The sequence below is a fragment of the Martes martes genome, assembly GCF_963455335.1.
Source record: "Martes martes genome assembly, chromosome: 10".
NCBI classification, from domain to species: domain Eukaryota; kingdom Metazoa; phylum Chordata; class Mammalia; order Carnivora; family Mustelidae; genus Martes; species Martes martes.
The window spans coordinates 10,141,299-10,166,786 of record NC_137898.1 but is presented as its reverse complement, the minus strand read 5'-3'; the positions used below and the strand labels follow the sequence as shown (position 1 = coordinate 10,166,786).

Below are 25,488 nucleotides of genomic sequence, written 5' to 3'. Positions count from 1 at the left end.
GGCAAGCAGGCAGGGGCCGCGGAGCCCGGTGCGAGGTGGGGACAGGACGGCCCTCGCCAGGCCCTCCTCGGTGCAGGCGCACAATTAAAGGCACTGACATGGACTCAAGGCTAAATCCTGATTCTGCTTCAAACCAGCTATGTAAACTCAGGTCTACTGCTTAGCCTCTTGGAAGCCGGAACATCAGAACAGTATCCCACGGGGCCGGGGGTGAGCACTGAAATGAACTAATGAAGGTAAAGCCCCCAACACAGGCCAGGTGCTTAGTGTCTGAGAGTCACTATCACCACCAGTGTCCACCCCCAACTCCTCCTGGGTCATCTGCTCCGCCGCCAGGAGGTGTCAGCCACAGGAAGTGGGCTCTCCATCACTTACTTTGCCCAAACTTGGCTGCAGGCGCCCTTAGTCCCTGGGCCCAGGGCCCCCTCTTCCTCGTGGGTGTGCACCCCAGGTCCCAGATCGCTAGGTATGGTTATCAGTGTACACAGAATGCATATACCCAGCAGCTGGGAAGGAGACTGGCACAAACATCTGGCCTGTGGATCCCGATTTTACCATTTCCTGCCCGAGGGACCTCAGTCACCAGTAACCAAGTCACTTACCCTTTCTGAGTTCCAGATTATAAAACAGGAAACATTTCCTTCCTTGTGAGATAACCCAGTACTCAGAAGCTTTTCTTTATTAAGGACACCCACACAGACCACGAGTCACATACAGTTCCAGGACAGTCACGGGATTTTTGGTGCCTTTGGGTTTGTTCCTCCCCAGGCTGAGGGTCGGAACTGTCCAGAGACTTTTAATAAGTTTCTGTGAGCTCATTTAACCACCATGTCATGTCAGCACAGTAGAGAAGGCTTTGATTCTTAAAAACATGATAAATGGAAATCAAGCTTCAGGTTACAGCCCCCCCATGGAAAGAGGGGGCGCTGGTCATGTTGACTGAGGTGTGTGGCAGTCATCCCAAAGGCTTCAAAGGCTCCATCCCCTCAGGAAGTCCAGTCAGTCCTGCCATCAGGCCACATGGGGTTGGGGTGGACAGTCGGCCTCGTCTCCACCCGCCAGGGGCAAGTGCACCCCAGCCCTCGGGCACCCGCTGCTTGTCACTAAGGACAGCAGTATGGAGCCTGGGACCTGGCAGGGCTCGTTGGGATAGGGCAGGGAAGCCACAGCACCCCAAGCCCAGCTTCTCGAGAGGCGAGCAGCTGCTCACCCCCTGGCATAACAGGAGGGTGGGTTTGGCCTTGGCATGAGGCAGCCTGATACTCAGCAGGGAGCACCTGGAAAGTGGCTGTGGCCCCAGAGATCCGCTGGGCATGGTGCATCACAGCTCTGGCTTGTTTCATGGTGAGCTGGAGAGTGAAAATCAGCTGGGCTGGGGCTCTGCCAGCTTGCCCGGGGACAGGAAGAGGAGCCCTGGTCCAGGGAGGGGCAGCAAAGGAAGTGTGAGGCCCCCCTGGGGCTCAGTGCTCCAGGGCATCTGAGGACAGCCTATTGTTGGGAGAGCGGGCTACCAGGGTTCGGGCTGCCTGACCATGACCATGACCGGCGTGTGCAGGGGTCACAGGCAAAGGCCAGAATCTAGGCCAGGGCTGCAGCACCAAAGGGGAGCCACCCAGTCAGCCCAGGCAGACAGGGAACGTGGCGACATGAGACAGAACGGCAAGGGGCAGTCAGCTCCCCTACTTCTCTAGGAACCCACTCGACTGCCATTCTCCCCACTCTCCTTCCGTCACCTCGAGACGTCCGTGCCCAGCCTCACGCCCGGCTGGGCGGCTGGAGGTAATGGTGGCTGATGCCCAGGCCATGGTGGGGGCTGCCCAAATGGAAGGCAGGCCTTTAAGGGGAAGCTGCTGGACCTCGCTGCCGCCCTCCCTTTGCACATGCCGATCCGATCAAGTCCTGGCCCAGCTGAGCTGTCGCGATTTCCTACCACATCCTAGCGGTCTAAAGGGGAAATGAGCTTGAGTTCACACGGAGAGCAGGGGCGGCAGGAGCAGCTATGGGCTGGGGGGCGGGGGGGGGGGCGTATGTAAATGAAGAACAGAGAAGTTGAGGCCAGGAAGGAGTACAGAAGCCGAAGCCGCCAAGCGAAGCCGGCGGGCAGCACAGGTGGCGGAGGGAGTGGGCCCCACGTGGAGGCACGAAGAGGTCTGGGCCCAGAGCCCAAGGCGATCTGTTGCTGAAGCCAGACAGGAGGCCCAGGCAGAGCAGAGCTGCTGAGGGACAGGACAGCACCTCCACCTGCCCCTGGCTGCCCCTTCCTGCGTCACTCCCCGTCACGCAACAGGGGCTGGAAAGACAGGCAGAGGCACGGGGTTAATGGCATCCCCTCAGCATGGCCCTAACGTGCAGGACTCCCACAGACCTGAGTGGCTCAGATAGACCCCCGACCTTCTCTTTCAGGGAAGCCCCAGAGCCCCTCGGCCTGATAGACAAGCCACCTCACCACACCCTTCGGGTGCCTGATGGCCATGAGCAGGCGACACCTCATCCAAGCACTCACCCCTCGGCCTGCTAGATGAATCCCGCCTCACAAGACTAGCCCCAAGGCTGGAAAAGTAGAAATTATGACACCCGCTCATCATGCCCAAGCCCTTCCTTGGGGGAGAAAAGGCCATGCTTTCCCCTCGTGAAACAACAGGGATCTGGGGAGGGGCAGGAAGACCTGTCCTCTCCCAAGAAACAGGTTCCCGGAGCCCCCAAGCTCGAGCAGCTGCTGGGGTAGGCTGCACTGACACCTGCGGGCCCCATCAGCCAACCTAACCCCACCTTCGAGCCACTTGCTTTCCCACTACATTACTGAGTGGTCTTCCCGGGCAAGGCCCAAGCCTTTCCTGGGGGACCCTTCTTGAGACCTGGCCCTACCCCAACCTGGAATGGGAGACTGGGGCCCCGTACCTGTCCTTCAGTCAGGGTCCCTGGGTCCGGGCGTTTCCAAGACGAAACCAGGAGGATATAGAGCACCAGGAGCCCGAAGACCACCACCAGCATCCCCAGGCTGTTGGCAAAGACAGCCTCACCGGGCAGGTGGGAGTATGGGTGGGTGGCATTGTTCCTGAGGACGACAAAACGATGGGGCACCTTGACAGACTGTCTACCTGTTTTTACCCAACACCATTAGCAGATGGTGAGGAAAGTTTCCAAGGACCATCTGTGACCTGGAACGTTAACATACTAAGCCCCTCCCACCACAGCAAATCTCTGCAGACTGCTTTTTCCCACTGAGGGAACTAAGGCTCAGAGAGGTGGGATGAGCTTGTCCAGTCACAGAACTAGGAAATGGCACAGCCAAGACTCAAAGCCCCGTCGGACCTCATATCTATTTGCTTTCACTACCTACCCCCCTGCCTAGAAAGGATGGGGGATGGAGGTGGTTAGGCACGCAGGCTGTAATCTTGACTCAAAGCCTGGCTCTGCCACTTACTGGCTGTGTGCCCTTAGGTGAGTTACTTAACCTCTCTGTGCCTCAGTTCCTTTATTTGTAAATGGCAATGACAAGAGCACCTATGTTGTAAAATGATTAAAGGATTCAATTTAAGGCACTTAGAAGAGTTTCTTAGTACTTAGCAGGCTCTAAGTACTTGGTACACACAGTAGGTACTGAGTCAATCAGATAATAGATAAATGTTTGCTGAGCAATTTACCATCTCCACCTAAAGACTCCATGACCTTCCAAACCAGGAACAAGCCCAACCCCAAAGGCTCCCCTCCCTTGGCTAGGTCCTATGCTCCCAGGGTACATCTTTTGACGACCCCAGGTCTTCCCCCTCCGTGTTACAGCTGGGGGCCCCACTGCACTCACAAACTGAAGAAAAGCTTCTCATTAATGCCAGAAATGACCGACGCGATGGACAGAGAGAGGATGATGACTCCAAAGAAGACGTGGATGGGTTTAAGGAGGCTGCGCAGCCACTCGGACGCCCAGGGCAGCAGGAAGACGACAAAGCCCAGGAACCACTGTGGACACGGGGAGAAAGAACCTGACTGCCCTGTGCCGGGCGCCTCACTGGGACCTCCTACCCCACAGTAGTCCCCCACCCTTCTTTCCCAGCTCAAACCTCCCATCAGGGGCCACCCCTAGCTTCTGCACTGTGGTCGCTTTCTTAGCCAAACTAATGTTCCACGAAATGCTTAGCTATGAGCCCAGTCTCCCGAAAGCCCAGCCATCCTTGTATGTCTCTGTTTCCTTCCAGGGCTGGCCCATAAGACTCCTCGCTTGTAGGGGGCTGACGTCAGAATGTGGAAGCCTCTTCCAGAATTGCTTCTGGTTCAAAGAACAGCGGGAACGGGGAAGGTGGAAAGGATGATGTAGAGTTGGCGTGGCGTGTGCTGTGACTGGGTGAACTCAGCGCGCTCCGGGACGACAGAGGGGCAGCGCACCAGGTAAGAGCAGAACAGACCAGCGTGGGAACTGGTGGTCTCCTACGGCATTTAAGCTGCCTGCGCTCTGGGATGCGCCCTGAGCAGCCGTCTCCGGGTGCTGAGCAGAAGGAGCATGTGGCCCTGAGCAGAGCCCACAGCCGCCAGCTGGCAGCGGGAACCCAAAGGAGAGAACGCACCTGGCAGGCGAAAAGGAAAACGGTGACGATGCCCAGCCAGCTGTGCAGGGAGTAGAGGTTGGGGACCTTGGAGCGGCGGTGGAACTGAAAGACGGCGACCAGCCCCAGCACCGTCAGGATGAAGGCCAGCAGGTGCAGGACCGCGTGGCCGATCTTCCATGGCAGCTTGGGCCCCGCCCAGGACTGCGGCAGCCGGTACACCAGCGAGGCTGCGGGAGAGAACGTCCCAGGGCCCGGCCTCTCCCCTTCGTGCTACCCCCCTGCCCCACGTTAGGGGCATGAATGCGGCCTCCCAACCAGAGGAGGAGGGGAGGGGAGGACACGGCACCCCTGCCACACACCCCCCCCCCAGCGTCTCCTATCCCTGCTCATTGCTGGGATAGTGGCCAGCCATAAAGAAGTGTGTGTTGCGGGGGGGCGGGGGGGGGAGGAACACAGTGATAAGAAGGGAGGAGTGGGCTTCCGGGACCTGCCAGTCTTTGACTGCATTACACATGCACTAGTGTGCCCTTCTGCAGCTGCAAAGGCAATGTCACGTTCAATGTTTCTTCTAAGCGAATTCTCACAACTGACGTTAGCGGTCACAAACGCAGGCTTTTAGCAAGGTTAGACGACCTATGTCCACCTCCTGGCTCTGCCTCTCGGTTATCTGGCATCTTGTTTCCAAACCTCAGTGTCCTCAGAAATGGGGATAAAGGTGGGGCCCATCTCACAGGCTTCTTGGAAGGACAAAACGGGATGAGGTTTCAGAAGTACACAGAATGAGCTGCTGTGATCGATGCCATCATTCCCATTTTACAGGTGGGGAAACGAGGCTCCCCCCAGGCCCCAAGGCCCAGCTCTGAATGCTTGGGCAAAGGTGGGAGTGGCGGAGGAAGTCGCTTCCTTGTGTAAGGACCTGACTAGGGCACGAGAGGCTTCGATCTCCTGCTTCCTAAAGCAAACTAAAGCTTACGGGCCACATCCAGCCTGTCGTACATTTTTGTAAGTAAAGTTTTATTGGAACACAGCCACGAATATGTTTTAGGGTTAACCATGGCTACTCACACTACGAGAACAGAGATAAGCGGCTGCAACACGGGTCCTGTGCTTTGCCAAGCCTTTGCCATCTGTCCCGGTACAGGAAAAGTCTGCCACCCCTAGCCCTAGAGTAGAGCTACCCTCCCCAAATGCTCCCATTCTCACTACTCCTTCCTGCAAATGACACCTGGGCCCGGAGACAGCCTGCCCCACCCCACTCCCAGAGCCGCAAAGCCAACCGCAACCAAGGCCAGCCCCGGGGAGGTCTGGGTACTCACCAGCGCTGTAGAGCACCACTAAGCCGACAACCATGAGCACTGGGTGATAATTGAACATGTGAATGGTGCCATCCCAGGCAAAGCCCCCGTGCCACAGCTGCATCCAGTAGATGGTGAGGATGATGCACATCAAGCCCAGGAGCCACAGGGCGTAGAAGGACAAGTAGAACCACCCCACGGCCATTCTGAGCAGGCGCTCCTGGGAGAAGCGGAAGTCACACGTCCCTGCTGGCTCGAGTGCACCCCACGCACCAGCTACTGTAGGGAACACCGAACTTGCTCTTACTGGAAACAGTGGGCGCTTTTCACTTTAGCTCTCCTGCCACCAGCCTGGGCAGCACCCCATGAGACCTGGAGTGCTGGGTTGGCCTGATTTCAGGTTATGGACAGTAAGGATGGACTTGGCAGCACACAGTGCGGCCAGTGTGGGCCTGGGCCCCACTCTGGAGAGGGGCTGGATGTCCAGGGTCTCGGCCCAAAGCCCTGGGATTAGCCTCCTTTCACAGGACTGAAAGGTAAAGAATCCACACCACCATCCCCCACCAAACAACAAGGGACAGGAGTCCAAACCCAGGCTAGATCACACAAATGCCTAGGCCCTCGGTTCTGACAGAAGGAGGCAAAAATATCATGTGTAAGGAGCCAACACACAGCGATCAGGCCAGCTGAGAGGAAGTCCTGGGATCGCCCACATCTACGGAAAAGTTCTTCGCCAGATGGCGAACTCTGTGGGGCTAACCCTCCCTTTGCGGAAGTACGATCAGGCCTCGGCTCTGAAGTCCCCACACTCCACACCTTGAATGGGACAGCAGCCCTCCGATGTCCCTAGACCCGAGACTTCTGCTTTCTCTTCCTCTGAGGAAAGTTCAGAAGAAAAAAGAGGAAGCAAGGACTCATGGTCTAGAAAGCAAGAGTTTGTTTTGAGATTTCTCTGTGTTACTCAGACACCAACTCCGGTTTCAGACAAATGTCTAGGACCCTGAGCAGCTGCTCTTACAAACCAGGCAACTGGGCCTGAGGGCGCTGGCAGGCAAGTGCAGAAAGCCACAGGGCCGGCTCTGCTCTTGCCTGACGTGTAGGCAGCACAGGCCCAGCTCTCATGGTAGTCCTCGTGTCCCATGGACTCACACCAAGGAGGGGATAGTGCGGCCTCCTGCAGCTGAGATCCCTCAGTCTGAACCAGCTAGCGGAGAGGAAAGTCCCTGAAACAGCCGAGAACGCCCATGGAGATAAAACACTCGGTTCCTCACCTTTAGACGTAGTGGTAGGCTCACCCAGTAGTGGCCGAGACTCCAGTTCTTATGAAGTAGGGCACCTTGAGCAAATCACTCGGCATTTGTAGGACCCGGTCGTCTCATCTGAAAGAAAGGCATGCTAGTAAGAACATGTTGAAGAGCGGCTATGAGCAGACGCCCCACTGGACCCCATGAACACATGAACCCATTAGCTCCTGTGAGCAGTTACCATCCCCATTTTACAGATGAGGAAACTGAGGCTCAGGAAGATTAAACACCAGCCTTAGGACCCAGTCTGAAACCCTTGAAACCCTTGTCTGTTGGGTTTCAAGGCTCCTGTTTTTTCCTTGACCATGGGTTGTTGGAAAAGTCCGTGAGGACATTGTGAGAGCCAAGTATTCTACTCTTCTTGGTGTTGTCAAAGAGTTCATCCTAGCTACAAACTGTAGCCTGAATCTCACAGCCACCACGCCAGCCCAGGCCTCTCGGTGACCCTGATACTGTGCCAACTCTCTCTATACATGTGTCCCCCTAACCAGAAACAGACGCTGAACTCTCGCAATGTGGCCCAAATTGGCAGTAATCACTGAGAAAGGAAGATCCAAGGGGCTGAGGATAAAATAAGCTTCCCCAAGGCCGAGGGAAAATAATGCCACCATCTTCCTAGAAGTTTCATGACTCAACTACTGAGCTCAGAGATTTGCTACCTGGCCTCAGAGGTGACCCCTTAGACCCCATAAGAGCAGAGAAAGTTTCAGGTCACCAGATGTTTCAGTCACCCGCCCAGGAAAGTCAGCACGAAGCACTCGGTCAGCAGGCTCCCTCCGTCAGACAATTATCTTTCATGACTTGCTTTTCCTTTGGGGAAGAAAAACAAAAGTAAATATAATCCAAAAGGGCTGCGTCCACCCTTCTAGAAGAGGTCCTGGATTACTGCTCTGGGACAGCCTTAGAGTTCACAATGGGGACACTTTTCTGACAGAAGGCTGCAAAGTTATACTGTTCACAATACAAAGATGACCCCTTCCTCTGTGCGAGAATGCAAAAGAAGAAAAGAATGCAGGAAGCCTGGGTGGCTCAGTCGGTTAAGAAGCGGCCTTCGGCTCTGGTCATGATCCCATGACCTGCATCGGACTCCTTGCTTGGTAAGGAGCCTGCTTCTCTCCCCACCTCTGCCTGCCACTCTGCTGCTTGTGCATGTGCTCTCTCTCTCAATCTGACAAATAAATAAATAAATAAAATCTTAAAAAAAAAAAAAAGAAAGAAAAGAATTCAGTGAAAATTGCAACCCTAACACTGAGAATACTCTCTCATTTATTTCAAGAAAGTAAATTGTGCTATGATTTCCGGATGTGCTCACCATTGTTTGGTTTCTCATTCTGCCCTCACTTTGTAGAGCCCCAGGCTGTGGCAGAAGTCAGCGTGCCCTTCTGTAAGGGCCGGAATGGTAAATTTTTCAGGCTTTGCAAGCCGTAGTCTCTCTCCCAACTATGTCATCAACTCTTCTGATGTAGTGCAAAAGCAGTCATCATAGACAGTACCTTCACAAATGAACACAGCCATGTTCCCAAAAAACTTTATTTATGGGCACTGAAATTTCAGGTTCATGTCATTTTTACATATCAGAAAATATTATCCTATTGGGCGCCTGGGTGGCTCAGTGGGTTAAAGCCTCTACCTTTGGCTCAGGTCATGATCCCAGGGTCCTGGGATCAAGCCTCACATCAGGCTCTCTGCTCAGCAGGGAGCCTTCCTCCTCTCTCTCTGCCTGCTTCTCTGCCTACTTGTAATTTCTGTCTGTCAAATGAATAAATAAAATCTTAAAAAAAAAAAAAAGAAAACATTATCCTTTTCAATTGTTACTCTTTTTTTTTTTAAGATTTTATTTATTTATTTGACAGAGAGATCACAAGCAGGCGGAGAGGCAGGCAGAGAGAGAGGGGGAAGCAGGCTCCCTGCTGAGCAGAGCGCCCAGGCTTGATCCCAGGACCCTGAGATCACGACCTGAGCGGAAGGCAGAGGCTTAACCCACTGAGCCACCCAGGCGCCCCTAATTCTGTTACTCTTTTAAAAATGTAAAAACCAAGCAGGTGGTGTGTCATACTTTGTCAACCATGATCTAAGAAATGTACTCTCCAACCTAATACTCCCCTCCGTTCCTTGACAAAATGGCTTCTCCCCGGCTTCAGTAAAAAGAGATCAGGCCCAGGGTGCCTGGGTGGCTCAGCTGTTAAGTGTCTGCCTTCGGCTCAGGTCATGATCCCAGGATCCTGGGATCTGGCTCTCTGCTCAGGAGAAGCCTGCTTCTCTCTCTCTCCCACTCCCCCTGCTTGTGTTCCCTCTTTTGCTGTGTCTCTCCCTGCCAAATAAATAAGATATTAAAAAAAAAAAAAATCAGGCCCCAGTGTAAGAAATGGGTACTTTCCATTCAGCCCTTGATTTTAGGAAGGCTCTATTCCAAACTCTTACAATATTACTTTTATTATTTAGAACTACATAGATGGAGGAACAGAAAGTCGATTTGTTGGTCCCGCTTCCAGGATGAATGGTGGGGATTTTGGAAATCCTAAGAATCAGACTTCGGGTTCAAGTCCTAAACTCTTCTCTTACAGACCAAGATCACTGGGACTCAAAGAAGGAAAGCGACTTGGCCACGTTGAGTGGCAGAGCTAGTACCGGTTCCCAGTTCGCTTCCCTCAGCTCCAAGGACTCCTCACGTCCAAACGTGGCTTCTGTAAAGTCGGGGCTCAGGAGCGAGGACCCCTAAATTACAGTCAGGAGATAGATAGGCAAGGCGCTCCTCCGCGCCACAGAGATTACAGACCCGACCTTCCAGGCTGCCCCGGTGTGGCTAGCTGTCCGGAGAACCCTTCCAGGAACGCCGAGCCCGATCCCCGACTCTTGTGCGGGGACGAAGGGCTGCTGGTCCTAGCTAACCTTCGATGACAATTAGGGCGAGGGGCTCCGCCTGCTGACTGCGACTTCCGAAGCGCTTTTGTGCCTGTACAACCACACCACACCTGCAGAAGGAAGGGCGCGGACAACGGGGTCCATGTCCTACAAGAGAAAGCTGAGCCCGAGTGAGGAGTAGCGACAGCACGAAGAGAGGCAGTAGCGGAGCCAGCACTCGAACCCAGATCCCCGGACTCCCCATCCGAGCTCTTTCTCACCCCCGAACCACAGTGCGTCGCAGGGGTCTCGGAGACCCGCCTCTCGCCCCCCGGCGCCGCAGCTACCAGGAATCCAGGCGTATGGAATCACGAGCCCTCTGCAACACACACGAGCACACGGACCTCACCAGAGCCCCAGTGCCCACGAACCCGCCGCCTCCCCCTCTTATAGGCTCCCAGCACTTCCGGTCGCGCGCGCGCGGCCGCCTGGGAAATGAAGTCCGAGGTTGCAGGCTCCCAACTCCAGTTCCAACGCGGGCGTTTCTTCCCCGGGGAGTGCCGCCACGGCTCGGCCGGATCCCGCACCCCCATCTCGTTCGGGCGGACTCGAAACCTCCCGCGGGGAGCTGGCCCGCAGCAAGGCCGCGCGCGGCGTGGGCGGGAAGCCGCGGGCACCGGCTGGGAAGGCCCGGAGCCGGGCGCGGCGACTCCAGGAGGGCAGGAGAGGCGCGGGACCAGGACGGCGGAGGCCAAACATGGCGGCCGGACCGGCCGCAGAGCGTGGAGGGGAAACCGAGGACCGGCGGCTAACCCGGGACAGACGGAGCCCGCGTCCGCCATCTACTTCCGGGAGTTAAACCGGTGTCCGGAAGCCAGGACGGCGTCCCCATGACAACCGACGTTGGGTCTCGGAGGTGAGAGTACCTGGGTGAGGTGACCAGAGTCGGAATTTTTGTTGTCACTGTTCTGGGTGTTTTGTTTGTTTGCCCAGGCAGCCGCGTTTTGAGGTGGCTTGGGAAGGATTGGGAGGAAAACTGCTCTGGGGACAAAAGGCACGCGGCAGGGAGCGGCGGACAGACCGAAGACGGCTTCGTTACCTCGCGAATCCCGGCTGCCCTAAAGCGGAGGGGAGGGGCTTCCTTTCCGCGGAGTTGGCGGTTCTCTGTCACCGAACCTCACGACAGCCCGCCGTGGGGGCCCGTGAAGTGGTTTAGAGCGCGGGCTTTGGTGTCACCCTGCGCTGGGAAGCCTGACTCTTCTCCCCCGCGACCTGGAGGCACTTGAATGCTGACCCTGTGCGCTTGCCTGTGAAACGGGGGGGTTCATTCTTTCCCACTTCGCAGAGCAGTGGCGAGGATTAAAGGCAATTGTCCAGGTCGCCGGGAGTGTCATGGTGCTGGTAGTAGGTGATAGCTGTCAGTGTTATTTACGAATGCGGAATCTCCGCTCAGAGGAAGTGCCATCACGCGGCCACGAAGGTGGGACTTCTCCACCAGGTGAGGGGGATGCGGTTCCTTAACCTCTCAGAGCCCCTGTGTGATGCGGCCATTATATTCCTATTAACCGCTGCTTTTCAAGACGGGTGCAGGGTTAAGGAATCTGGTGAATATAAAAAAAGTGTTTGTAAATTGTAGAACATTTTGCAGACGTTCGTTTAATCTCATCGTGTTAGGCTTCAGAGCGCTTTGAAATTTGTTTATCGATTTGACCCAGTTGAAGGGGTCATGGGACACCTGCAGAGCAACTTCCGGGCCTTGGGATTTATGAAAGTAAAGGCCCAGCTGCCCTTACCTGGTGCCGCTGTGTTGCCACCACCTTAAACATAGACTTTTGCAGGAGAGCACTATTTCCTCTGCACTGCCTGCACCGTTTCCCGTTCTGCGCCAACATCTTTCCCGCCTAGTTACATGTCAGCCCATCTGTTGCAGGAGAGGCTGCTTTGGGCAGTGGTTAAAAGCACAGATTCTGGACCCAGGCTGCCTGAATCCCAGTGCCAGCTCTGCCACTTCTACTGGCAAGCAGTGTGACCTGGAGCAAATAATTTTACCTCTCTGGGCCTCCGTTGTCCTACCTGTGTAATGGGTAGAGTAATAATTATGTGTCTTCTACTTAATGGAGTTATTGTGAGAGTTAAAGAATTTTAGTGTTTAGAATAGTCCCTGGCAGGGATGCCTGGCTGGCTTAGTTGGTGGACCATGTGACTTGATATCGGGGATCAGGGTCATGTGTTTGAGCCCCAGGTTGGTTGTAGAGATTACTTAAAGGGGGGAGGTGGGTAGGAATAGGGTGGCTGGGTTATGGACATTGGGGAGGATATGTGCCATGGTGAGTGCTATGAAATATGTAAGCCTGACTATTCACAGACCTGTACCCCTGGGGCAAATAATATATTATATGTGAATAAAAATAACTTAAAAAGAAAGAATAGTCCCTGGCATATTGTAAGTGATATATAAAGGTTTGCTGCAATTAGTATTAGAATTAGTATTCATTGCACGACCAGACAGTCACTCTTTATAGTGTTCCTAGATTCCTTTGAACTCAGAAGTAGTTAGAAAGAGCTCTGCATTGGGGTGCATGGCTGGCTTAGTTGGGAGGAGCACATGACTCTTGGCCTCAAGGTCATGAGTTTGAGCCCCACGCTGGGTGAGATTAGTTAAAATGAATAAATTAAAACTTAAAGAAAAAAGAAAGAGCTCTGCAGTTAGAAGTTTCCAGGCATGGAGAAAGTTTGAGGGTGAAGGCCCCTAGGAGTGACTAGTTGGGTTTTTTGGGAGGTGGTAGTGGTTTTGGTCATTGATGTCATCCCAAGCACCTGGAATGGCACCTGGCATGTAGTAGGTCCTCAGTAAATATTTACTGTATTAATGAATTTCTAACCACCTGTCTCTCCTCTCTTTTTTTTTCTTCTTTTTGCCTCAACAGGGCCTTGTCTTAAAGCAAGGAAAACAGCTCCTATTTGAGGAACTAGTGCTTCTTCCTCAGTGCTGGGGAGAAAGCCCGGAGCTGTCTTCTGGGGAACTGTGGAATGTGCCCCTTGGGGCCCAGTAAAGCAGAAGGAAGATGCTCCAGACCAGTAACTATAGCCTGGTGCTCTCCCTGCAGTTCCTCCTGCTGTCCTATGACCTCTTTGTCAATTCCTTCTCGGAGCTGCTCCGGATGGCTCCTGTCATCCAGCTGGTGCTCTTCATGTGAGTTCAGTGGGTGGGACCGGACAGCTGAACCCCAAGCAGTGTGAAGGCCCTGACCATTGTGATTTCGCATTTTAGAGAGAAATCTCAGGGAAAATAAAATTTCGCCTATCTTGGGTACTCCACAGACATGTCACAGGTCCTGTATTTATATGATTCTAGCGAGGGTGTGGGATCCAGGGAGCAGTCAGAGGGTCATTTTCTCCATCTGTGAGTAGAAGTATTGTCTTACAGTGCCATGAAAGAGGATTAAAGAACAGCAGGCTAAAAGGGAAGTCATATCCGTTATATATATGGGATGGAAGCTGTTGGCATTTTTCTTCCACAATGACTTATAGACTCCACGAGGCGAGTTACCAACAGAAAACCAGTCTTCGACACTGTCTCCCTTCACCCAGCAAGTGTTCATTGGCCTGCACCGGTGTTCTAGGTGCAGTAGTGAAGCTGACAGTTTCTTGCTCTCACATGATTTCCACTCAAGTAGAAAGAGACAACGAATACATTTCTTTTTTTAAAGATTATTTTATTTTATTTTATTATTATTTTTTAAAGATTTTATTTATTTATTTGACAGAGAGAGATCACAAGTAGGCAGAGAGGCAGGCAGAGAGAGAGGAGGAAGCAGGCTTCCCGCTGAGCAGAGAGCCCGATGCGGGGCTCAATTCCAGGACCCTGGGATCATGACCTGAGCCGAAGGCAGAGGCTTTAACCCACTGAGCCACCCAGGCGCCTGATAATATTAAGTAGTAACAAATGTCATACAGTGGGTGGAAAGCAAGTGGGGCGGAGAGGGGAGGGCTCCTTGAGGCAGTGGGGTTAAAGGAGGGTTTTGGAAGAGGAGACATTGGAACTGAGACTTGAATGGCACTAAGACACCGGCCGTGCAAAGATCAAGGGAAAGGCGTTACTATCTCTCTAAATGGAAACGTCTGGTAGGCCCAGGTTATGTGACAGGCAAGGCTGGCTTTTTCTGGACATGGGGAAGAAAGCAGCTTCTCCTCCCAAGTGTCTAGAAGGTTAAGAGCATCAGAGCAGGAAAGCCTTATCTGTGGGCTGCAACTCACTGATGGGGCCAGAAGGTGGTTCGGGCTTTATGTCATTTGGGACCCAAGATCCGTGCCACCGGGGCGGGGGGGAGGGGGGTGGGTGTGGTTTCAGAGGCCTAGAGCACAGGGAAGGCCAGATTTCATGGTGTCCCTTGGGACTTAGGGCCAGCCCTTGGGTGACCGCACAGACCTCCATTTGACTGTGTTGTGTTTGATGTCTGCAGCATCCAGGATATCGCAATTCTCTTCAACATCATCATCATTTTCCTCATGTTCTTCAACACCTTCGTCTTCCAGGCTGGCTTGGTCAACCTCCTGTTCCACAAGTTCAAAGGGACCATCATCCTCACAGCTGTTTACTTTGCCCTCAGCATCTCCCTTCATGTCTGGGTCATGGTAAGAGCAGAGCTCTTGAGTTCCTGAATCCTTAAGGGGCTAGGAATGTCTTTTCTCTAGGAATCTGGCATCATTTTTTTCATATCTCACAGAATCCTTGACAGGAAACATGTGTTTGTGATGAATGAATGTGGTGCTGCGTGGGCTTGGGCATCTGCAAGTTGCAAGAGGCACTTCTGCCCAACCATTTGTGTAAAAGAGCTGCCTTATCCAGGAGTCAGGGGGTACTTCTGGAATATTCTGTTCACCTTTGCCCCAAAGCAGTTCTGGTAACAAAGGAAAGTGACTGTGTTTCATCAGTAGCTATTGGGCAGGTGGGTGTTGGGACAAGGTATTCTTAGACATCGGTGTCCCATGGGAAATGGCCAGGCCAAGAGTGCCACTTGCCCTTTAGTGCTTCATGCCCTCTGCTCTGTCCCCATCACACGAGGACTCACCTCCAAGGTGCCAACATGGCCTCACAGCAGAGCCCAGTTTTTGTGGTTCAAGATTTCTCCTGCTTCGAGAATCATTCCATCTCTTTGGGTATCGCCTGTTTCTCAAGTACTCATCTTGATGGGACACATTAAAACCTCAGGGTTCTTTAGTCATTTATCTACTGATGCCATCTTCTAAGACTGAACCTTCTATTAAGTCGCCCTTGTTATTCTACAGAGAGCTCACAGGAAAGAAATAGCAGTGCCAGAGTCTCTCGGTGCTTCCCGAAGAGGATTGTCTCTGCTCTGATTCTTGGGGCCAAAATAGGACCTGGCTTTGTACTTTGTACTCTAAAGCTGTTAATCTGATTAAACCCTGAGTGCAGTAAGCCTTTATCTAACAGGAACTGAGCCTGAGATCTTCAAAGGAAGACAGTGACCGCACTGAACTCCTGAGATAATGTGTATCACTTCACCTTGGAAAAGGCTATCCTTCAGGATTAAAAGGATATTTCCTTTGTGCTGGAAAAGGGAATTTGAAGCTTCTTTGAGAAACATTCCTTAGGGTTGTGGGAAGAAAGAAGGAGGATGAGATTAGCCTGATTTAAAACCAGGCCGCATTTCTGCCCCTAACCAAGTTGGAGGAGATGCTAGGGCCTCGTCTGGTCGCTAACGTTTCCTTGTCTACTCATGTCTCCTTCAGAACTTGCGCTGGAAAAACTCCAACCGTTTTGTCTGGACAGACGGACTTCAAACGCTCTTTGTATTCCAGAGACTAGGTAAGGACCAGAGCAACCACAGGCCTCACTTCGGTCCCACCTATGGCTCAGGCAACTAAGGGCCGTGATCCTGGCTTTCCCAGTCCATCACTGGCAGCATGGGATGAGTTGGAACAGCCATGACAAGAATAGGAGAGATGATGGCCTGCTGCCCTTGCTGGGAGTCACTGGGACATCATGAGGCTGGGCCCCTCTGTCTTGTTAGGTTATGTTCTTAGCCTGAAAAGAATATCTGGGAGCATCCCTGAAGCTTCTTTCCTACTTCTTGTCCACAGCGGCAGTGTTATACTGTTACTTCTACAAACGCACAGCTGTAAGACTGGGTGATCCTCGCTTCTACCAGGACTCTCTATGGCTGCGCAAGGAGTTCACGCAAGTCCAGAGGTGACCGCTGCTTGTCACACTGATGGATGTCTTTCCCTCATGACAGAGGCTACATTTGTGCCTCTGTGAGGTGGGGGTTGGCTCTGCACAGGAAGCACCTTGACTTTCCTACGACAGGCCACTTAACGTTCAACAGTCAAGAGGGAAGATCTTCCCTCTTGCAAATTAAAGTGTTTCCCAATACAGGCTTCAGTGCAAAACCCTCCCTGGCCGCCTACCTCAGTTCTGCCCCTTTGCCTTTCCTACTCTCTACACCTCTTCTCACACAAGGCTGTGAGGCTTGATCCTTGGGAAGCTGTCACTTAGCCTAGTACAGGAGGGGCTCCTGGCACCTGCTTTCTTTGCACCAAACGTAATTAATGGATGCAAAGAGTGATGTTTCTGAGCTCCTGACTGATCACACCGTAGACATTTAGATTTTATAACCAAGGCATTTTTTTTTACATTTTATAAATAGGAAATAAATTGAATTCTTTTTCCATAAATGGTGGAGTCTGTTTGTGTAGCTAGATCTCTTTGCAGATAAGAGGCATGTCAGGTCCTGGCCTTAACATTTACTTGACCCAGTGGGCAGCTTGAGCCACAGAACAAATAAAGATATTTATTGAATGCCATTATGAGTACAAGCTATTTTTATAGAAATTCAAGATGCAGTCTGATGTCCCACCCCAACCCTTGGAGTTCCAGACTTCTATTGTTTGTTTGTTTGTTTGCTTTAAAGATTTAATTAATTAATTAATTATTTTAGCAAGAGAGAGAACGCATGTGCACGTGTGCACACGTGCCTGGGTGTAGGGAGAGAGGAGCGGAGGGAGGACAGACTGTGCGCTGAGCAGAGAGTCCAACGTAGGGCTCAGTCTCCTGACCCTGAGATCATAACCTGAGCCAAAGCCAAGAGTCTGATTCTTGACCAATCGAGCCACCCAGACACCCCTGGACTTCTGTGCTTTATTCAGACTCTCCCCATCTTCAGAGCCCTAAACTGCCCTCAGAAGAATAAAAATGTTCCTTAGCCTGTACTGGCACAGTAGATTTTTTTTTTTTTTAAGATTTTATTTATTTATTTGACAGAGAGCAAGAGAAGGGACACAGCAAGGGGAGTGGGAGAGGGACAAGCAGGCCTCCCACCACGCAGGGAGCCTGAAGCAGAGCTTGATCCCAGGACCCTGGGACCATGACCGGAGGTCATGGCAGACACTTAACAACGAGCCACTCAGGCACCCCAGCAAAATAAATTTTTAAAAATTCATGTGCTGGGCACCTGGGTGGCTCATTCAGTTGGGTGTCTGCCTTTGGCTCAGGTCATGATCCCAGAGTCCCGGGAGTGAGCCCTGAGTCAGGCTCCCTGCTCAGTGGGGAGTCTGCTTCTCCCTCTCCCTCTGCAGATCCCCCATTCCTTCTCTCTCTTCTCTCGCTATCTCTCAAATCAATAAATAAAATCTTTTAAAAGTTTCACATGCCCGTGGTATCAGCTTTCTTTTGCCAGAATCACATGAAACAGACCATCCCCAGACTTCAGCGGCAGGTACCAATGAATGGTTACATGGCTTTTGAGCCTTGGGATTCAGCTGATTGGGCCGGTTCAGGTGATTTCTGCAGGGCTTGCTCATGTGTCTGTGGTCATCTGTGGGTCAGCCAGGCAGCTGTGATGATCTTGGGATTTGGGGCTTTTGGCTAACCTAGGCTGGTCTCAGCTGGAATGACTGGGCTGTTCTGGTTCTTGTGAGTCATCCTCGGAGGACTAGCCTGGGTCTATTCACATGACAGCGGCAGAGGAACAAAAAAATGAGCCCCATTGTGCAATCTCACTTCCAGCCCCCCACCCCTTGTGTTGTATCTCTTGGACTCCCATTGGTCAAAGGGAGTCATGTGACCGAGCCCAGAGCCCGGGTGGGAGCACGCTACAAAGTGTCCTGGTAAAAGGCACAGAGACAGGGAGGGCCATTCATTCAGTCTAACCTCGTCAGAAAGTTGCTGTGAAACTCTTCATTCAGAAGCATTGTAGCACAGGGGTTGGTAAACTTCTGTGAAGCTCCAGATATTAAGTATTTTAGATTTTGAGGGCCATATGGTCTTTGTTGCATACCTTACTTTACGCTTCACAGAAACTGTGTTTCTTAGAAATAGGTTTGTGGCACCATCCTGTTAAGTGAATCTGTCAATGCCATTTTTTTTCAACAGCATTTGCTCATTTCATGTCTCTGTCACGTTTGGGTAATTTTTGCACCATTTCAAACTTGTCATTGTGATTATAGTTGTTAAAATGGTGCCCTGTGATCAGTGTTCTTTGATGTTGCTGTCGTAACTATGGGGGACACAATGAACCACGCCCATAGTAGAGAGCAGGTTTAGGCCATAGATGTTCAGCATGTTCTGACTGCTCCACCGACTGGCTATCCCCCGTCTCACCCCCTCTCCTCTGGCCTCCCTGTTCCCTGAGACAACAGTATTGAACTTAGGCCAGTGAATAACCCTACAATGGTCTCTGAATGTTCAAGTGAAAGAAAGAGTTGCGTGTCTCTCACTTAAAATCAAAAGCTAGAATGACTTCGCCTACTGAGGAAGACGTGTCAAAAGCCAAGATGGGCCGAAAGGTAGACCTCCTGGGCCAAACAGCCAAGCTGTGAATGCGAAGGAAATTTCTCAAAGGAAATTAGAAGCGCTGCTCTAGTGTTCACACAAAGCAAAGCAGCCTTGTTGCTGACACAGAGAAAGTTTGAATGGTTTGGGTAGAAGATCAAACCAGCGTCAACATTCCTAGCAACCCACAGCCGGGCCCAAATTCCAGTTCTATGAAGGCTGAGAGAGGTGGGCAAGCCGCCCAAGAAAAGTGCGAAACTAGTGGAGGCTGGGTCATGAGGTTTAAGGAAAGCAGCAGTCGCCATAACACAAGTTCATGGGAAGCAGCCGCAGCGACACTGAGGCAGGACCCTCGCCAGCAAAAAGATTACGACTCAGGACTCCTGGGGGGCTCGGTTAAGCGTCTGCCTTTGGCTCAGGTCATGATCCCAGAATCCTGGAATCAAGTCCTGAATCAGGCTACTTGCTCAGCGGGGACTCTGCTTCTCCCTCTGCCGGCTGCCCCCCGCCCCCCGCCCCGCTAGTGCTCACTCACTCTCTCTGCCAAATAAATAAATATCTTAAAAAAATGATTACAACTCACTGAAAGCTCGGATATGGTTAGCATTTTTTAGCAGTTTTTTTTTTTTAAGATTTTATTTATTTATTTGACAGACAGAGATCATAAGTAGGCAGAGAGGCAGGCATAGAGAGAGGAGGAAGCAGGCTCCCTGCGGAGCAGAGAGCCTGATGTGGGGCTCGATCCCAGGACTCTGAGATCATGACCTGAGCTGAAGGCAGAGGCTCCAACCCACTGAGCCACCCAGGCGCCCCAGCAGTTTTTTTTTTAAAGACTTTATTTATTTGACAGAGAGAGAGACAGCAAAAGAGGGAACACAAGCAGGGAGAGTAGGAGAGGGAGAGGCAGGTTTCCCGCTAAGCAGAGAGCCCGATGCGGGGTTCGATCTTAAGACCCCAGAATCATGACCTGAGTCAGAGGCAGACGTTTAACAACTGAGCTACCAAGGCTCCCCTAGCAATTATTTTTTATTGTTTTTTTTTTAAATTAACGTATAATGTATTATTTTCTTCAGGGGTACAGGTCTGTGAATCATCAGTCTTACATAATTCACAGCACTCACCATAGCATATACCCTCCCCCAATGTCCATTATTTTTTATTGTTTTTAATTTAGTTTAATATTTTTAAGGATTTATTTTTTTTAGCGAGAGAGCGGTGGGGAGGGGCAGAGGGAGAGGGGGAGAGAGAGAATCTCGGGCTGACTCCCCGTGGAGCATGTGGAGCCCGATGCAGCGCAGGACTGGATCCCACCACCCTGAGATCAGGACCTGAGCCAAAACCAGGAGTCAGATGCTCAACCAACTGAGCCACCCAGGCGCCCCAGCAATTATTTTTAATTAGGTGTATATGTAGGGGTTTTTTAGGACCTAAAGCTAGTGAACCTTTAGTGGACTATAGTATGGTGTAACAACTTTTATGTACACTAGGAAATGAAAAAATTCATTTGACTCACTTTATTGCGTTATTTCTCTGCCGCGGTGGTCTGGAACCAGACCTGCCTGTCTCGGGCCTGCCCGTGCTCCACTTCTGCGCCAGAATGTGAAAGCAGCCGGGATGATACATCAATGAATGAATGTAGCTGTGTTCTAATGAAACTATTTAAGGACACAAATTTGAATTTCATATCCTATTCATGTGTCACACAATATTTTTCTTTAAACTCTTTTTAGCCATGTAAAAATGTAAAGCCATTCTTAGCTCAAGGGCTGTGTGAAAATAGGCTAGATTTGCCCCATACAGGCCACAGTATACTGAGCACTGGCTTAAAGGACTGGAATAAAGTTTTGGGGAAAGAGAGACTGTATAGGTAATCAGCTGTGCTTTCAAGGTTTTAACAGTTATTTAAAAAGAAAAGGTACAGGGTTAAATAAACCGTGTAAGGCCCCATATGCTATAATTGGAACAATTGATCTAAAAAAACCTAACAAAGCAACCATCATCTATGCTTACTACACCCATATCCATGAAAAAATAGCCCAGCTTTGAACTTTTCACAAAAGCTTGTATAGGAATGTTATATTCCCCTTTGCTCACAACAATTTCGGGAAGATGAAATTTTCTGGGCCGCAGAATGAATCTAGCCGAGATTGTTCTCTGTAGTCTTTGCAGCTAGTGAGAACAACCAAATGCCTGTTTCTTCAAAATATTTGTGGCACTTTCGGGCCCTGTGAATTCTGGGATGCGTGTGTGTGTATTTACTTTCCTTAATAGTTAATATATTCATGTGGTACAAAATTTAAGCTTTAAAAAGGTTTATGCGATTAATCTTCCCACTGCTGTAGCTCAGCCACTGAGTTCCCTCTCCGTCCCCTCCCTGACAATCTACATTTACCTATTTACTTCTTACAGATAATATAACGTTTCAGAAATATTTTTACCGAAAACAGACAAACGCAGTTTGCCACAGTCCTGTCCCAGTCATTTATTTCACTTATTTCAAATCTTTGACAATATGTGTATATATTTTATATGCAGCTATGATTATGGGGAAAATGCCATAAAACTGTTTGCCTCCCCACCCCCACTTAGCAGTAGGAATGTGTATTTAAGATGGAATGTTAAATTCTCCCTGGGGACAGTCGGCGATCAGAGGAAAGAAAAGCATTTTACAAATGCTTAGAGACTTAGTAGGACAGAGTTGCTTCTGGCTGACCAGTGCTCCAGTTAGTAACTAGAAAAAACAGATAAAATATAAAAATCATCTTTTTAAAGGGCCTCAGAGGATTACGGAAAGAAGGAGGGTTGAGGGACCTAAAATTCTAAAGTAGGGAGATTCATACTAAATTCTGAAGTAGGGAGCCGACAGTTTGCGGCAGATTTTGCCCTGGGGGCATTTGCTGATCCTGGGTTTGAGCAAGAAGCCAAGAACCCAGGCTTTGCTCAGATGGAGGGTTACAGCCAGGAAACAGAAGCCTGCTGAGCCAGGTTGTCTTACAACATTGGAGAAACAAAACTGAGGACTGGAGGAGGCTTACACAGAAAACAATTACCTCCTGAAGATATTTACAAAATCTTAGGGCCAGAGGTTATCAAAAGCTAAGCTGCAAAGCTCCAAAGAGCAGACCAGAATTTTTGGCAGATTTACGGTGCCGATAATTAGAATTCAGAACCCGCCGGCGGGAGGGAACTGCTGAACAGATAAAAAGCTCAGGGTTCCTCACTAGGAACAAGATGAAACAGGTAGACTGACGCTTATCAAAGTGGCGGTGCAACTTCCACCATCTATAGAGTTCGTGAGTAAGTTAAGGTAATCAGTCCCCTTCTATCTGCCTTTCAGAGAAGAGTGGAAGAAAAAACATCTAGAAACACTATGTTTTTTATACACAATCTCTGGATCTAGCAATAAGTACGGGCAAGTCAAGAGATAGGCCCTATTATTTAAAACCAGAGTAAAAGTAAAAAAATAGAAACAGGGGATCCAGAAAAAGTAGACAAGGGGTTTAAACTATGATTGATACACTCACGAAATAGAGGAAAACATGGAGGGAATCGATAAAATACTTAAACTATACCTGGGAACTTATGGGAATGACACCTCCACAGATAACTGTAAAGTCTGGACATGATGTGGAAAAACAGCTGCTTGAAGATAACAGAATGAAGGGAGAGTTTGATGGGCAGTCCACACTCTCAAGAGGAGATTCACACAGAGAAACTTCCCTATTTCTGCCACTCGTAACTTGGCAGTAGGCAAAGTGGCATGTCCAGATGCTGGTAAGAAAAAAATCCCAGGACCAGAGTACCGAGCCAGGGCAACTGAAGGCATGGGAGAGAAAGATGAGAATCTCAGAAGGGAAGTAGCCGGAGAGGCGGGAAGCCCCGGATTCTGTCTGCCCACGTCTCTGCCCAAGCCCCGCGCCACGCATGTGTGATGCAGACTCACCACAACTCAGCTAAAGACAGAAGATCTGGACTGAGATTGGAGCCACCACCCAGTAAGTGTGGCCTCCGGTGTGTATCCAGCCAGGCCAATTACCAGAGGCAACCAAAGGAACATTAGTCTTTGCAGACAAGGAACAGAAACCAGAGCCTCCACACTTTAATATTCAAAACTGACATGGAGGGCGCCTGGGTGGCCCAGTCGGTTGAGTGTCTGGTCTGCCTCAGACTCAGATCATGATCCCAGGGTCCAGGGATCGAGCCTCCCCACCTCCTGGTCAGGCTCCCTGCTCAGCAGGGAGATTGCTTCTCCCTTTCCCTCTGCCTGCCCCTTCTCCTGCTGTGCTCTCTCTCTCTCTCAAATAAAATCTTAAAAACTGACATGGACATCGAGATGAGCCAGATATTGGAATTAACAGACAGGGATATTAAGGCAGCAATGAAAATACATTCCCAGCCAAATGATAGGTGACCTCAGCACAGAAACAAATAATTTTTGAAAAATAGAAATTCTGGAAATAAAAATGACAGTAACTGGGAAGTTTTCAATTAAATGGATGGATTTAACACCAAAAGCGGAGATAACAATGAACTTCAGTGAACTAGAAGACAGACTAGCAGAAATCACCCAAGCTGAAAAACAGAGGGAAAAAGAGATTAAAAAAAATTCCACAGACTAGTTATATCACATCAGACAGTCTGACGTATCTGTAATTGGAGTCCCAGAAGGCAAAGAGAAGAATCAGGGCAGAAAAAAGATTTAAGGAAGCAATGACCAAAAATTACCCTAATTTGATGAAAGATTTATAGATTTAAGATACTGCACGGACCCACCTTGAGAAACACAGAAAGGCCACCGCTAGGGCATCCTAGTCAAATCATTGAAAGCTAAAGGTGAAAAGCAAATCTCGAAAACATCAAGAGAAGACAGACACACCGCGCAGAAAGGAATAGCAATTGATGGCTGGCTTCCTACTAAAAATTGGAAGTCAGGAGAGAACAGAACATCTCTAAGATGTTTAAAAAAAAAAAAAAAAAAGATCATCAGAATTCAGCATTCACCAAAAATACACTTCTAAGAATGAAGTTGAAATAAAGACATTTTCAGATAAAAGAAAACTCAGGGAATGAGCCGCCAGCAATTCTGCACAACAAGAAATGCTTCAGGAATTCTTTGGCCTGAAGGAAACGGGAATGGACAGATGGCAACTCAGATTCTCAGAAAGGAATGAAGCACGTCGGAAATAGTGCCCAGTTAAAAGGAAAGTCTTTTTGTCTTTTCTCCTATTAATTTCTTTATAACATATAGGAGTGTAGAATGCAATTTTTTCCCCAAGTACACAGAATATTGGCCAGTATATACCATAAAACAATTCTCAATAAATTTAAAAGTACAAAGAGTATGTTCTTTGACAATAATGGGGATGGAGCTAGAAATCAGTAACAAGATAGCAAGGTGGTTTAGTCTAGGTCCAATCAGAAGACAGAAACCATACAGTAGTTTAAACGTGGCACATTTACTATAAATTAATTAATAAATTAACATAAAGTTATGACAAAAGAGTAACTATAAAGATGTAAAGAGAATTCTAAAAAAAGAGAAACCTAAAAAGGTGCCCGAGGGCTGAGGGAGAGTACTCAAGAAAGGACAAACTTGGCAGGGTCCCCCAACCCCGAGACTGGGGTTCAGACCTCACTGTAGCCCACTGGGTGGTAGACAAGTTCACGGGTTTGCTCAGGCCAGAGCTGCTTCACGGCTGCCAGCCAAGACGCAGCCCTCCAGGACACAGGTAAGCCGAGGCCGGTGAGCAGGTGCACGGGCAGCATAAGGACACCACCTGTAGGCCCCAGGCCCAGAGCCCACAATGTCCACATTGGGAAGCTCCCAGGAAACAACTTTCCAGGCTACAGGGGAGCCAAGACTGTTGGGAAGGTGACCAAAGGAATTAAGCGTGTCCTGTGTGTCCGAGGCCTGGAGTGCATGACCTCCACATAAGGCGTGGAGGGCCACTGGAATCAACCCTCCCAGGAGAAAGGCCGAGGTTGGTGAGCAGACGTGCAGAGGGAGTCGGGACACTGCTGTGAGTACGCGGTGTCCATGCCTGGGGGGCTCTGGGACAATGGTCTGGGGCATAAGTGAAAAAGGCCCAGGGTGCCTATGCAGAGAGTTAGGGAGTTGCCACAGGTCCAAGGCCTGGAGCATGCAGCCTCCCTCCCAGGAGGACCACCGCAAAGCAGTCGCTGGGGCTGGACCCAGTCTGCAAGGTTGCCGAGGGAGTGCCCACTCCTGGTGCTGAGCTGGCCCTGAGCTCCCCCACCCACCATGGTTCCTGACGTCCCTGTGCTCAGGCAGGGCACCAGAGCAAGGAAAAGCAAACCAGAGCTCCCTGCAGCCAAGAAGACAAGTCCTTTCCTTCCTCGAGTGTCCCTCCAGTGCCCTCTACTGACAAAGCTAAATGGAAGAAATGCTGAGTCCTGTCCATTACCAAAGAACAGGTACTAAATATAGGGTGAATCTGGAACCAAGAGGCAAAAAAATAGATACCAGAATTCATCTTCTTGGCTACTCAGGATCCATATGTGTCCTTCTAGACATATTTGAACTTCCCTATCAGTTATAGTCCTACCAATAAAATATGTCTATCCTTAAAAGTGATGTTCTCACCCTTCTCCCAAATGAGAAGACACGGTCCTAACTGTCACTGTATCCAGAGCTGGCTATAGTAATTGCTCCACAATTTTAGTCATGGTTCCACGAAATATTCTATTACCTA

The 25,488-nt window shown here is 50.3% G+C and overlaps 2 protein-coding genes across 7 annotated transcripts; one reads left to right on the top strand and one right to left on the bottom strand.

The window, feature by feature from the left end:
• Positions 1-643: 643 nt before the first annotated feature.
• On the bottom strand, positions 644-10,406 carry CYB561A3 (cytochrome b561 family member A3; the record flags this gene model as incomplete). 4 transcript variants are annotated; one of them, XM_080815275.1, is made up of 8 exons in its annotated part: positions 10,263-10,406; positions 7,856-7,950; positions 7,108-7,215; positions 5,858-6,056; positions 4,560-4,768; positions 3,803-3,957; positions 2,899-3,055; positions 644-2,290 (listed from the first exon to the last, which is right to left on the bottom strand). In XM_080815275.1, exons 4-8 carry the CDS (start codon positions 6,039-6,041, stop codon positions 2,267-2,269), a joined length of 729 nt encoding a protein of 242 aa, XP_080671401.1. In that variant the 5' UTR covers positions 6,042-6,056; positions 7,108-7,215; positions 7,856-7,950; positions 10,263-10,406. The 4 variants fall into 4 exon arrangements, with proteins under 4 accessions (XP_080671401.1, XP_080671402.1, XP_080671400.1 ...); XM_080815276.1 differs by having other exon boundaries at positions 5,858-6,115; positions 10,263-10,402; XM_080815274.1 differs by lacking the exons at positions 644-2,290; positions 7,856-7,950; positions 10,263-10,406 and having other exon boundaries at positions 2,797-3,055; positions 5,858-6,115; positions 7,108-7,219.
• A 65-nt stretch (positions 10,407-10,471) lies between these two features.
• On the top strand, positions 10,472-16,809 carry TMEM138 (transmembrane protein 138). 3 transcript variants are annotated; one of them, XM_080815269.1, is made up of 5 exons: positions 10,472-10,911; positions 12,909-13,174; positions 14,445-14,616; positions 15,736-15,811; positions 16,087-16,808. In XM_080815269.1, exons 2-5 carry the CDS (start codon positions 13,047-13,049, stop codon positions 16,197-16,199), a joined length of 489 nt encoding a protein of 162 aa, XP_080671395.1. In that variant the 5' UTR covers positions 10,472-10,911; positions 12,909-13,046; the 3' UTR covers positions 16,200-16,808. The 3 variants fall into 3 exon arrangements, with proteins under 3 accessions (XP_080671395.1, XP_080671393.1, XP_080671394.1); XM_080815267.1 differs by having other exon boundaries at positions 10,508-10,897; positions 16,087-16,809; XM_080815268.1 differs by having other exon boundaries at positions 10,874-11,479.
• The last annotated feature ends 8,679 nt before the right edge of the window (positions 16,810-25,488 follow it).

What these genes read in the sequence shown, in the direction of transcription:
- TMEM138 (XM_080815267.1), top strand. Translation starts at nt 13,047, where the DNA reads ATGCTCCAGACCAGTAACTATAGCCTGGTGCTCTCCCTGCAGTTCCTC. An exon ending in ATCCAGCTGGTGCTCTTCAT is followed by an intron (nt 13,175 to 14,444) that starts GTGAGTTCAGTG and finishes TGATGTCTGCAG; the next exon opens with CATCCAGGATATCGCAATTC. An exon ending in CCCTTCATGTCTGGGTCATG is followed by an intron (nt 14,617 to 15,735) that starts GTAAGAGCAGAG and finishes TGTCTCCTTCAG; the next exon opens with AACTTGCGCTGGAAAAACTC.